This window comes from Chiloscyllium plagiosum, chromosome 29 (genome assembly GCF_004010195.1).
Source record: "Chiloscyllium plagiosum isolate BGI_BamShark_2017 chromosome 29, ASM401019v2, whole genome shotgun sequence".
NCBI lineage: Eukaryota > Metazoa > Chordata > Chondrichthyes > Orectolobiformes > Hemiscylliidae > Chiloscyllium > Chiloscyllium plagiosum.
Genome location: NC_057738.1, coordinates 24,897,434 through 24,911,418, shown reverse-complemented (window position 1 = coordinate 24,911,418; position 13,985 = coordinate 24,897,434). Strand labels below are relative to the sequence as shown.

At 39.5% G+C, this 13,985-nt stretch overlaps 1 protein-coding gene across 3 annotated transcripts in view; it reads right to left on the bottom strand.

Moving 5' to 3' along the window:
* The window catches only part of zdhhc11 (zinc finger DHHC-type containing 11), a 103,039-nt gene that overhangs the window by 52,182 nt on the left and 36,872 nt on the right, over positions 1–13,985 (bottom strand). For 2 of the 3 annotated variants that reach the window (XM_043719342.1, XM_043719340.1), the window contains exon 2: positions 1,225–1,446. In XM_043719342.1, the coding sequence (XP_043575277.1) occupies positions 1,225–1,446 (222 nt within the window). Of the gene's footprint in view, positions 1–1,224; positions 1,447–7,298; positions 7,401–13,985 lie in introns of those variants that run through there. The other variant, XM_043719341.1, reaches the window with a different exon arrangement.

Sequence of the window (13,985 nt, the reverse complement as noted above, 5' to 3'; positions counted from 1 at the left end):
TGGCTCAGTGGTTAGCACTGCAGCCTCACAGCGCCAGGGACCTGGATTCGATTCCAGCCTTGGGCAACTGTTTTTGTGGAGTTTGTATGCTTCCCTTGTGTTAGTATGGTGCTCAGGTTTCCTCCCACAGCCCAAAGATGTGCAGGTTAGGTGGATTGGTCATGGTAAATGTGAGGTTATGCGACTTGATGAGATGTTGGGTATAGTCGGGATGACTTGAGGGCCAGTGTGAACTTGATGGGCAGAATTGCATCTCTCTGCACTGTAGGGTTTCTATGATTCTATGAGGTCAGTAAGCAAATGGATTCTACATTACCCAACTGAGTGATTCCTAACTATGAGTCAAACGGTTTCCTCATCCTCCATCATGTCCAATATTTTGGAATTAGCAAACAAAAGATTCAAGAAAAATCATCCTTCATTGCATTTATGAAGTTACTCCTGGGTAGCTTCCAGGTTTGGAAGAATTTAATGCAATCACACTGATACATGAAAAATTCTTACAGGATTCAACAAGTACGTGGAGAAACCAGTGTCTAGGACCAGGAGACAGTTTCCAAATAAAGGACAAATCACTTAGAACTGAAAAAAGGCAATTTTTCTTCACTCAGAGTACTGAAGCTTTAGAAAACTCTCTCCCAGAGGGCTGTGGAAGTTCAGTCATTCTGTTCAAGCCCGAGATTGATAGATTCCTAGATGTTAAAAATACCAAGAGATATGGGGATATTTGAGGAAAACGGCCTGGAGGTAAAAGATTAGCCATGATCCAGTTGAACGATGAAGCAGATACAGAGGGCCAACTAGTCTACTCCTGCTCCTACATCCTATGTTCCTGAAGAGACAGTCAAGCCTGGAGGGTTGGCTCTTTGACCGCAGCCACCTTGCCCTCCAAATTGCATTCAGAGTACAGAGTAAAATATTCATCTCTAACATTGTCATGAAAATAACAATCTCATGTATGTGTACTTATTCACTTTTCCCTCTATTTCATGGTGATCACAGACGTGAGTGCGTGAAACCACACAATTTAATCCAATTGCTCAAAACAGAATCTGATGCTTGTTATGGATTTTCTATACTGTTTTTAGGAGTTGAGAAAGTAATCAAATTCATTTTAAAAGAGTTAGTGTTAGAGTTTCCCGATCCAATAAACTTGGTGAAACACACACAAGTTATTTGCAATTTGACATGAATTGATCCCCTGTCATATTTTGAAAAGGATACAGCATAACCAGCATATTTCCAAGCATATGGCAACATTGGTATGTAAATCCCAAAGGCAACAACTGCCAGGTAGAAATATAGCACAAAGGCAATCAGCTGGAAGGAATGCAGAGGTAATGTCCAACCATTGACCCTTGAACGTGTTGGAGGAGTAACTAGATCATTTCTACTGTTCTCCCGTTCAGGCCCAGTTTTCCGTAATCTCCGGTCATAACAATTCATCTGTGGGTAAAAAAGAAGAGATAAAATTAACACCTCCCCTCCTCAAGTTGGTGATGATTTTTGCAATATGTAAAATCTTCTGCTTCTAAACAATCCAGTTTTTGTACGTTTCCACTATTCATTCTTGGGGTGTCCGTCACTGACAAGACTGGCACCCCACACTGGTTACCCCAAAGATGGGTGGTAGTGGTGGGCCATCTCCTTGATCCAATGCAGTCTGCATTGATATTGTTTGTATTGCATGATACAGCTAAGTAGGCCACTTCATAGTGGGAACAATGTTTTGGGGGACTGGTGTCACAACAGATCAGATCATTCCCTGAACAACCTCAGTGATCCTCAGTTATTTATTTTTAAAACAAACACCTTCATGATTACTTTTACACATACTATTTTATACATACATTGATTATATTTTGAACAGAATTTAAACCTGTTATTTAGAGATTTGAACTTGTATTGTCTGGATTATGGGTCAAGTGATACCTTACTTGTCAGCTTTTAGTCAAGCAGTAACACTCAGATAAAAATTCCAACGTCAGAGAAAATATTCTGCAATGTATAAGACACTTACCAAAGAAGATTAGGGACATTTTCCTTGGTGCCCTGGTCAATTATTTATTCCTTTTTGTCATTCAATAGTCATAGAGTCGTACAGCATGGAAACAGACCCTTCAGTGCAACTAGACCATGTTCCCAAAATAAAGTGGTCACACCTGTCTGCACTTGGCTCATTTCCCTTCAAACATTTCTTATTCATGTACTTATCCAAATTTCTTTTAAATATTGTAACTGTACTTGCATCCCCCAGATTCTCTGGCAATTCATTCCACACACAAACCACTCACCTGTGTAAAAATGTTGCCCCCATGTCCTTTTTAAACCTCTCTCCTCTTAACACAAAAATGCGTCCTCTAGTTTTGAACTCATCCACCCTAGGGAAAAGACCCTTGTCATTTGCCTTACCTATGCCCCTCATGATTTTATAAACCTCAATAAGGTCACTCCTCAACCTCCTACGCTCCAGTGAAAAAGACCCCAGTCTATTTTTATATCTCAAAGCTTCCATTCCCAGAAGTATCTTGGGAAATCTTTTCTGAACCCTCTCCAGTTTACTAATATCCTTCCTATAACAGGATGACCAGAACTGGGACACTGTACTCCAGAAGAGGCCTCAACGACATCCTGAACAACCTCAACATGACGTCTAAACTCCTATACTCAACGGTCTAAGCAATGAAGGCAAGTGTACTAAATGTCTTCTTAACCACCTTGTCTACCTGCAAATTTCAAAGAATTATGTACCTGAGCGCCTAAGTCTCTCTGTTCTACAACACTACACAGGGCTCTACCACTAATTGTATAACTCCTTGTTTGCACCAAAATACATTACCTTATATTTAATCTGAATTAAATTCCATCTGCAACTCCTCAGCCCATTGATTCAATTGATCAAGATCTCTTTGTAAGCTAGATCACCTTCTTCACTTTCTTGCTTTATACTGGTCTCGTGAAATGTCTTAGTTTGAGCACAGGAGGGATGAGTGAATGGAACACAATACAAGAAAGGGTGGAAGGACCAGAGCTCTGGATGACTGAGTTGAATGTGGAAGGCTGGGCAGTGCCCATTAACAAATCTACATGGACAAAAATAATAGGTAAGTGTTTTTTCAGTAGATCAGCTTAGGTTAGGACAGAATTATGGGATCTTTATGGAGGTGAAAATTGGTGGTCTCAGAAGTGGGATTGAAAGGTCATCATAGACTCAATTTTAGGACAAAGAATGTGAACCATCCATGTAGCTTAATCAGAAGAATATGCAAATGAGATAGTTTTATATATATGTAGTGATTAACAATGACATCAGACATATGCAAGAGAATGTAAATTACGGATGGAATACTCTGTACTTGTGAGAGGTATACTTACAGAGAACAGTATTATACACAAACATGGAAATAAAAGAGTTTGGCAAAATCCACCTGAGTCAGACAGTAGTCACTCATGGGTAAGGGGAAACAATATTACAGGACACAAACTGCCCCAGAATTGACAAGGGTTTCCATTTCTCCAAAGTTCAGAAAAGGACCTCGAGCCACAAACCTGGAAGCAACACAAACCAATCTGATTTAGTTCCTGACAGTTGCCAAAGAGATCAACTGTGTCAGCAACTAAGGGAACAGCTTTTGTGGTGAGGACAGCAGGAAGTTTCTATTAACTTTAGATTTAAATTCCAGCCAAGCCACCTGACAATTTAGAGACAGTGGAGAGGTCAAGAGACGTTTTGATGAAGGTGGCATCAGCAAACCAATGATGTCTTTCTAATGAAGTTGTTGAAGGGCAGCACGTAGATGAGAAACAGGAATGGGTCATGGTTCAAACTTTCATGGACTCAAAATGTAATAACTTGGAAACAGGTAAATGACAAGTGGCTTTCCAGCTACAGCTATAGGTAAGAATACATCCAGTTGAGAGGAATCTCACCTAGGGGATGACAATACAGAGCAGCCGGATGAAGATAATGGTCAACTGTATTGAAAGCTGCAGACAGGTTGACAAGACCAAGAAAGAGATAGTTTACATCAGTCTTGCGAAGTGTTTGGATGGTAGTTTCACCATAGCACCATGGCCTGTCTTTCAGTACGTTACAATGGCTTAATACAGTCTTTAATGAGTCCAATTCTTCAAAATGTTGTTCCCATTACGACCAAGTTGGTAGTTTCTCATTATCCTTTGACCTGATCTAGTACAGTCATAGAGTTGTACAGCATGGAAACAGACCCTTCACTCCAACTCATCCATGCTGACCATAGTAACATTGTTATTTTTCTCCAACCAATCACAGAATATGTGTTGCTGATATGAAATTCAGGAAATTTTCTTTACCATGACAACAATTAGATGGATAACCAGTTAACTCTTGAGTTGAAGCAAATAGCAAATGAATTTTAAGGGCCTTTTTATAATCCACGAAGGAAGAGAAGATATGTTAATAGAGTGAAATGTGGTGGAATGAGAGGGAGCTCATACACAGCTTGAACATCATGGGTAGGATGGCTTGTTTTCAAATATTGTGTGGTTCCAGTTATTTTTAGTTACAGTTCATTTGGCTTTGAACATAACCAGTCAAATCAGGATTTAGGAAGTGGAAAACATAAGCTTGCAAAGCAAGCAGATACAGCAGCATTATAGGGTTACTATTTTGACAATGATTGAGAGTGGGTCAGAAAGGGACAAAGTATACAAGCATAAAGAAAAGCAAGAAAGAGAGACAAAGAGAGAACAAAACGTGAAAAGGCAAAATGAATCAGTTATATGTTGCTTTCCGAACAAAATAAAAGAATTAACAGCATAAATAGAGATTAACAGATATGATCTAATAATCATCATGGAAATATAATTAGAAGGTAATTGAAGCTGGGAATATTCAGGCACATGCAACCTTTGGAAAGAACAGGCAGCAGGGGAGGGTGGTGAGGTTGTTTGGATAGCGCAAGGTAGAATAAGTACATTAACAAGAAATGATCTTGGACTGGATTACATAGAATCACAACAGAAAGAAATACAAAATAATAATGGGAAAAAGATATAAGTCAGAGTGATCTATAGGATCACAAAAAGTAGCTGTGCTGTAGGACAGAGAATAAATCAGGAGATAATGAAATCATGTAAAAAAAAAGGCAATTCACAAACATTGGGTGACTTTAATCTTTATGTAGATTGGGAAAATCAAATTGGCACTGGTAGCCATAGGGAAGAATTCATAAAGTATACTATAGGTGTTTCCTGCAACAATATATTGTGGTTCCAACTAGTGATCAGGCTATTTTGGAACTGGAAAAGTGAATGAGACAGGTTTAATAAATTATCCAAGGGGAACAGATCCTTAGAGAATAGTGACCATAACATAGTAGAAGAATATGCTAGAATATCATTCATTTTGAGTGAGAGAAACATCGGTCATAAACAGCTGTGTGAAATTTAAATAAAGGTAATTACATAGGAGTGAGGCAGTGAATTGGGAAAGGAGTTTAGACAAAAAGACGGTTGATGAACAATGCAAGACATTGAAGAAAATGGTGCATGACTCACAGGTCAAAACAAGAGAAAAACACAGCAATCAATTTGCATCCAGCAAACCCCTATAAATGGCAAATTAGTAATGAGCAACAAATCTGTTTTAGTGATGTCTCTGGAAGGATAAATCATGGCCAGGCCCAGTATTATTTCCCTACTTGCCTTTGTCTTTGGAGAGGTGATGGCATAGAGGCAATGCCCTGCATAATTATCCTGGACCCTAGGCTAATGTTCTGGGGACAAGGGCTCAAATCCCACAATGCTGGATGGTTAGATTTGATAAAAGAATAAATGTTGGCCTAGCCAGTGATTCCCATGTCATAACTTAGTGAGCCTTTTAAAAACTGCCCCACAGAGTCTTCCGTACCTGTTTTGCTTCCAAACTCTGAGGTTACCACAAAGGGCTTTCCTTCTCAATCTTTCCCGTCCCTGAGGCGTGGTTGCTAAGGCTACCTTATACTGTATTTGGGACCTTGATTTAATGTCTCATTTCAAAGACAACACATAAAATGGGGCAGTGCTCGCTTAGTAGTGCCTGAAACATCAAGAGGAATTATGCACCCAAGCATAAAACTAGGGAATAAATTTATGTATTTTGACATAGGATGAACCACATTGACAGCCAAAAATTGAGATATTTTTCAAAAGAAAAACTAGTTAGAACAATTGATGTTGGAGACTTGCAGAAGTCACTATTCAGCCCAAAGAGGAGATATCTAAAGAATAACAACTGGTATATATGTGCTCCTTTAATACAGGACAAATGTGGTGTACAAGATTACATGCAGAGACTGCGCGAAACACTATAAAGGACAAACAGGCAGACAACTAGCGACTGGCATTCATGAACATCAGCTAGCCACTAAATGCCACAACCAGCTATCCTTAGTATCTATACACATAGACGACAAGTACCACAAATTCGACTGGAACAACATAACAATAATAGGACAACCCAGACAGAGGACAGCCAGAGAATTCCTAGAAGCATGGGGCTCATCCACGGACTCCATCAATAAACACAATGACCTAGACCCAATATACCGACCACTGCAACGAACAACCAGAACCAGTAACTGGAAGCAGTGGGAATGAAACCAAATAAATTCCAGCCAACAGAGTACAGCAGCACTTCACAGGAAGCTGCAACAGCACTGAGAATATCACCTAGAAAGGAGACAAAACGGCTGCAAACCAAATGCCTAGCTCAACGAACATAACAACAACTGCAACATAGTAAACTGTCCAAAGGCATTCTGCAGGAGTAACTTTCAAACAGAATTTGACTCCAAGCTACATAATGTGATATTGAGTCATGAACCAAAAGACAGGCAAGAGCTGGGTCTTAAGGAGTGTCATTAGAAAGGAAATGGTATATCACAACAGGACAAGAGAAATTTGAAACCCTCAAGCAGACGATCATGATGGGTAGTGGTATCTCAGCCTTTTAACCATACAAGTCAAACTGCATGTTGATGCTTCAGCATTACGAAGCTCAAAATACATCTGACACAGAATCCCATCATTACCCACAAATCTTAAACATAGCTACAAAAACAGAAAATTACTCAGGCTAAAACATAATTCTAAAAAGTGAAAAAGTGTAATTCCCAATAAATAAAAATTTAATTTGACTACAATTTTTCTTGATCAGTGAAGAGAATATGATTGAAACTTCAGTTATTATTGAGCATAACAATCACAGCATGCAACAGGCTCTCTCCAAAATGACAATAAGTGCCTGAATACAATTTGCATTGAAACCAAACACCAACCTTTATGGCTGAATTTCTTTTCATATCTGGCATCACTGGCACCATTTTTGATTCACAAGACCTGCTTTTCTAGTCCTGATGATTCTTGACTTGGTATCAACCAGTCCGACTTTGTTTTCCCTCCCTGCCTCACAAAGAATTTCTTAAAAATGATGCTAACTAGTTTAGATCATGACAGCTGTTGACCCTGTCAAAGTCAGCAAGACACTGCTGCTTTGTTTGATTTTAATATAAATGAGGTTGCGTGGTAAAAAACATGAAGGTAAACAAGAGTCATAGGAATCATGTTACTGACCCGAGGGGCTGTTAGGAAAAAGGCAGCAGAGAAGGCAGTTTATAAAACATTGAGACTACAGTAGCAGAAGGTTTAGGACAGTGCTGGATTAGGGATTCCTGAGGGACAGCAACATTTAAGGAATTACATCCCCCAAATCATCAAAACACAAATATATTGTAAAATCCATGCAGAAACAGGCTCATTGAATGTTTTGGCACTCCATAAATAAAACAAAATATTTGTTTGAAACCAACCTAGCCACAGAAAGAAATGTTAAAAGGGCAATCAAAAATATGATGAAAAGAAGAGGTTTTAAAAGTAAATGTTTGTGCTTGTCTGTGGATTTGAGCTTAGAATGCCCTGAAAACCTTTACAGCAAATGCTTCTTTTCCTTAACTTAATGTAGGCAATGTTGTAATCTACAAGATTCCTGTTTCTTATTGTCTTATGGCAGCCAACTTACACTCAGTAAACACCCACAAATAGCATGGTAATAATAACTAGTTAATTTGTTCCAATTATGTTGAGTGAGTGATTAGATATTGCCCAGAACTCCCAATTCTTTTCCAAGTGAAAGTCATATAATCTTTCATGTCTACCTAAGAGTGCAGGTGGTTTAGCATTCATGAAAGACTGCACGTCGAAGAGTGTAACACGTTTTTAATCACTTAACCATAGTGTCAGCCTAGACATTGCATTCAATTCACAGGAAGTGGGACTTGAACCCACATGTTGCTAACTCAGAGATGTCAGCTATCACTTTAGGAGGAAAGAGATATGGAGAAGATTAGGGAGGGAATTACTGGGCTTAGGATCTAGATGGCTGAGGTTACTACTGTTAATGAAGGAATTGGACATGAAGGCAAAAAATAAGCAGAGTCCTCAGGAAGCAAATGAAGTTCCACAGGGTCAGAGGGATGGGAAAATGTTAACCCTTGGAGAGATCAGAGCACAATGATGAAAAGTTTACATTGAGGAATTGCCAGACTGGGAGTCCACAAGGAATTGGTGAACAAACTTAGTATAAGTTGGGATATGGATAGCAGAGTGTTGGATGAGTTTCAGTTTATAAGAAGGAGGAAGTTGGTAAGTCCAGCAGGAAGGCATAGGAATAATCAAGGCCAAAGGTAACAAAGACATGGATGAGTGGACAATGCTATAGACTTGAAAAATCAGAGATTTTTGTGTAAAGCGTTGCTAATCTGAAGGAGGTTAATGTTCATATTACATTGGCACCACCATTCTGATGATATAAGACACTGTATGTAGGCAAAAGCAAGGAGTTTTAATCATGCTTTCAGAAGGAGCAGAAGTAATTGCACAAGTTCCCAAGGTCTTTAGTAATTATTTCTGACAAAATATGTACTCATTATTACATTGAAATAAACTTTCTTGTTATCTAAAAGCAGTGCCTCATTTTAGATACTGTACTGTGCTGTATCCTCTACCACTAATTGATGGGAAGGCTCAAGATAAAGCATAAATAAATGAGGATAGGTGGTGGTGAACTACCTCAAACAAACCTTATTCAGTACCATATATAGATAGAGATAGCAAATACCTCAAGTTACCAGGAATAGTCTTCTATGAAAATAGCAACGGTTTGAGTGGTGTGAATCTGGTGACCACCATGAAAAGTAATTCAGAACATCCAGAAGAAAAGAAAACATTTCAAGCAGTGAGTTTATCACTTTAAGAACATTAACAATTTAAGAAGACCCAGACAGTTAGCAAGCAGCTGAAATGCAATAATCAATAGCGAAAGACAGCAATGTCAGATCTGAAACAAAGACTCCTTCATCACTGAAGTTGATCAGAAGATGAAACTCAATAAAGTTTGTGGAAGGAAACAAATTCTGAAATCAAGAATGAGCAGTATAACCCATTTGCACTCATTTAGAAATACTTCAATGATCATCTTCAGACAATAGAAGACTCAACGACTCAACGCTCTGACGGCTGATTGAGCAGCAATCTTTCAGTATTGTGACTGAGGTTTTGAAGTAGTGTGCTTCACCAGTCAGGTGAAAGTGAGGACTGCAGATGCTGGAAATCAGAGTCAAGAGTGTGGTGTTGGAAAAGCACAGCAGATCAGGCAGCATTAGAGGAGCAGGAGAATCAAGGGCTTATACCTGAAATGTCGATTCTCCTGCTCCTCGGATGCTGCCTGACCTGCTGTGCTTTTATACCACCACATTCTACTTCACCAGTCAAACTACCACAGAGGGCGACTGAAGTCATCCAACCTGATCAATAACTCGAGGGAGATAAGCTGCACATGATCCACAGGAGCCAGGCCTATATCCACAGAATCAAGACATAGTCAAGAATAAGAAAATATCTGTTGGATATTCACAAGATTGCACATACACCAGATTAGGTTATGGACTAACTACCTGTGTTAGCAAGAATCCCTCAGTGACAAAAATTCAAGATATTAAAGGTCCTTCAGATAAGGTCATAAACTAACAAGATTTATAAAGAACAACAACCTCTAAGAAGAATATCCAGATACAAAAGATGATCCAGGGAGAAATAATTCACAGATCAGAATCAGGGTTATCAGACTTCAAACAAAAGATCTCTCATTTTTCCAAGTCGAAAGAGGAATGTGCAAGACATCCAACTACCTACATTTGTAAAGTCAAAGACTTGGGGGAGATGGAGTAGTTGTAAATACAGCATGGTTATACACAACATTGTATAATGGGTTAAGAAAGACAGAAATAAAATCTTGGGTCAGCTGTTTGGGAAGGTAATATTCTGAAGAAATTAATGTTCATGATATTCTGGCCCCATTATTCTCTTGATTTCACATACATTAGGTTTCAGAGGGAACAGGTGTATCTGTACCAGCTTAAGGTCCTGGTAGTCAAATAGCTCACCAACACCTTCTCAGGTGCATCTTGGGCAATAAGTGCTGGTTTAGCCAATGATTTTGGATGTAGGTTTGCTCGTTGAGCTTGAAGGTTCATTTCCAGACAATTCGTCACCCTACTAGGTAACATCTTTAGTGGGCCTCAGGTGAAGCATTGCCGAAAATTCCTGCTTTCTATTTATATATTTGGGTTTCTTTGGGTTGGTGATGTCATTTCCTGTGGTGATGTTATTTCCTGTGGTGAAGTCACTTCCTGTTCTTTTTCTCTAACTTGATGTGGGACAACACATCCATCCTAGGACAAGCCAAACAAAGACACGCACGAGAATTTCTGGAAGCATGGCATTTCAACTGGAACTCTATCAACAAACACATCGAGTTAGTGTGGAATTCATTGCCACGGAGTGCAGTGGAAGCCGGGACGCTAAATGTCTTCAAGGCCGAGATTGATAGATTCTTGTTGTCTCGAGGAATTAAGGGCTACGGGGAGAACGCTGGTAAGTGGAGCTGAAATGCGTTCGCCTGAGGCCCACTGAAGATGTTATCTAGTAGGGTGACAAAACATCTGGAAATGAACCTTCAAGCTCAGCGAGCAAACCTACATCCAAAATCTCACTCTGAGCTACAAATCTTCTCAAAACTCACTTAGCCAATGATGCCCACATCCATAACTGAATAAAAGTAAGTGCCTGACCGAATGTAGTTGTACTTATTGATATCATGCAGTAAACTTTCTTGTAATGGAAGAACAGCAGCTGTTTTTAGAAACTCCATGGTGGTACAAGACTGCCACAAATCACTAGATTATGCAGTCATCTATGCAACATTCTTACATTTGTTACGACTCCAACTTCCCCAAGAAATTTAACAACACAGGAGGATTGGTAACAGTGAATTATATCTTAAACATCCCTTATCCAGTAACATATTTTGGTAGTGGTGGCAAAAGCCATACAGTGGTAGGAGTGGCCATTTGGGAAAATATCACAGTGGTTTTCCTCTCCTGTCTGCCTGTAAGGTACTCAGCTTTTCCCCACTATGGTCCAGTCATGATAAATGAAATTAGCAAATCAGTAAAGTGGGGTTGAAGCACCCATCTATCTACTCCCTGATCTTGTGCAATGATAAGCCAGCACACAGCAATGTTTGTTATCACATGTTCATATTTATCAAAAGTGCTTCAACTAGGAAGTGTTAAAATACATTACAGCTTAACAATCCTATAGCAGGTTCCAAAGATGAAGGCCGAGACCTTAAATGACTTACTGAAGGAATGTTACAAGGGGAGACAAAACTAGTTCATAAGCAGTTGTGACATCAAGGCTAAATTACTGAATGATCTTTAGTAGAGTTGCTGTAGTCTCTTTCCTCTCTTGCTCTGTAACCTTATTCTACCACAAAACCCTCTCAGTCTTGGTTTATTTTGCTTCACTGTTGATGCCAATACTTTCAAACCCCAAATCTACTTTCTAAACATTCTGCCTCACCTTCTCTTTCTTTAAGATGATATTTGGTTATCTTCCAGTTACCTTCCTCACAGTTTCAGTATCAATTTAATTTGATAACAATCCTGTGCAGAATCTTAGGATGTTTTATTATATTAGAAGTGATAAATCACTCTATGGGCTATATTTCACAGCTCCTTTCTGGCACACTAGAAGACCAGTAAAGGGACATGTAAATCCTTCATGGCCTTCCCACTGGTCCCTGATCTGTCTCCTATATTATAACACATGGAGGAGGCATCACTTGTGCTACTAAGGATCATAAGTGGTCAAATACACCAGCTCCATAAGATAAACTTCACGTGGGACAGAAGGTGCAGGCTTGGGTAATTAGTGCTGCTTCCAGCAGGAATGGCTGTTGGACAATTGGCCTTTTGGTGTATGGGCTTCCGTCAGAACTGGTAATCCAGCAACCTATAGCATCCAGCATCCCATAGTATCCAGCACCCCACAGCATCCAGCACTATAGGTCTGAAGTACAAGCTGGCAATGTTGAGTTCAGTCATTCGGTCAAAGCAGCTTCTACTCTGACATAAACAGACAAAGCTGGATAAAAAAAAATGTTGTCGTGACTTACTGCCGAATTCTTAGTGAAATTAAAATTTATTTAGATTTATAAAATCATTAGGAGTATAGATAAGGTGAATAGCAGGTGTCTTTCCCCTAAAGTGGGGGATTTTAAGTCTAGGGGTATATCCTTAAGGTGAGAAGAGTAAGATCAAAAAAGACATGAGGGGCAACCTTTTTTACACAGAGAGTGGTTCATGTGTGGAATGAACTTCCAGACGAAGTGGTGGATGCAGGTTTAGTTACAGTTTGGATAAGTACATGAATAAGAAATGTTTTGGCGCATATGGGTCAAGTGCAGGCAGGTGGGACTAGTTTGGTTTGGGATTATGGTTGGAATGGACTGGATGGATTGAAGGATCTATTTCTGTGCTGTACGACTCTATAATAAACATTTGAGAAGAGAATCAATGCACCATTAAGAAGTGAAACCAGGAGCTTTTGCTTTTGGACTTATAATTAAGGCTGAGGTAACTGTGCATAAGCATTATTCCACTTTGGGGAAGTATTCTCTTTGTTGGTCTTCCTTCCATGAAAATTTAGTTACTGCTGTATCGAGGCATGATCCAAGCTCAGAACACCGTATAGAAAGTAAACTCTGGTCACTTGGTTTACCACTGCCCCCACATCATGCCACAGAACCCATAAATATCATACAAACTCTGTACTTACAGACAGTGAGGGAGTGAGAGTATGTGGAGAAACAGATAGCAAGAAATATGCTTTTAAACATTAAAATGTCCGGTTTATACTAAATAAATTATGTAATTCATGATCAGTTTTATCTTTCCCATTTTTCTTTTCATGATTCCTGCCTTGGGTGACTATCTGAGTGGAGTTTGCACATTCTCTTCGTGTCTGCGTGGGTTCCTCCGGGTACTCCGGTTTCCTCCCACAATCCAAATTTGTGCAGGTCAGGTGAATTGGCCATGCTAAATTGCCAAGTCAGGGGTAAATATAAGGTAAGGGAATGGGTCTAGGTGGGTTAGTCTTCAGACAGTCGGACTTGTTAGGCCGAAGGGCCTGTTTTCATACTGTAGGGAATCTAATCTAATGTAATCATTCCCAATTTGCCTTCTCATAAAGGCAGTAACTCATACATTGCTGCTTTCAGCTTCTACACAGCATCATTAGGTTAAGACTGAGATGCAGACAATAATGATCCACCATCTCCACTTCGCAACAACAAACTGAACACTATCAGGAGTCCTTTAACACATTCTGAAAACAAATACACTAATAACAAGCATTATGGACCTACTAGCTAGCATGATCTAGGCACCAGAAATGACGATAGCCCTGTCGACCTTGCAAAGAACTCCTTAATAATATCTGGGGGCTACCACCAAAATTGGGAGAGCTGTCTCACCAAATAGTCAAGCAACAGCCTAACAAAATTATACTCACTGAATCATACGTTACAGACAATGTCCCAGATGCCACCATCACCATCCCTAGAT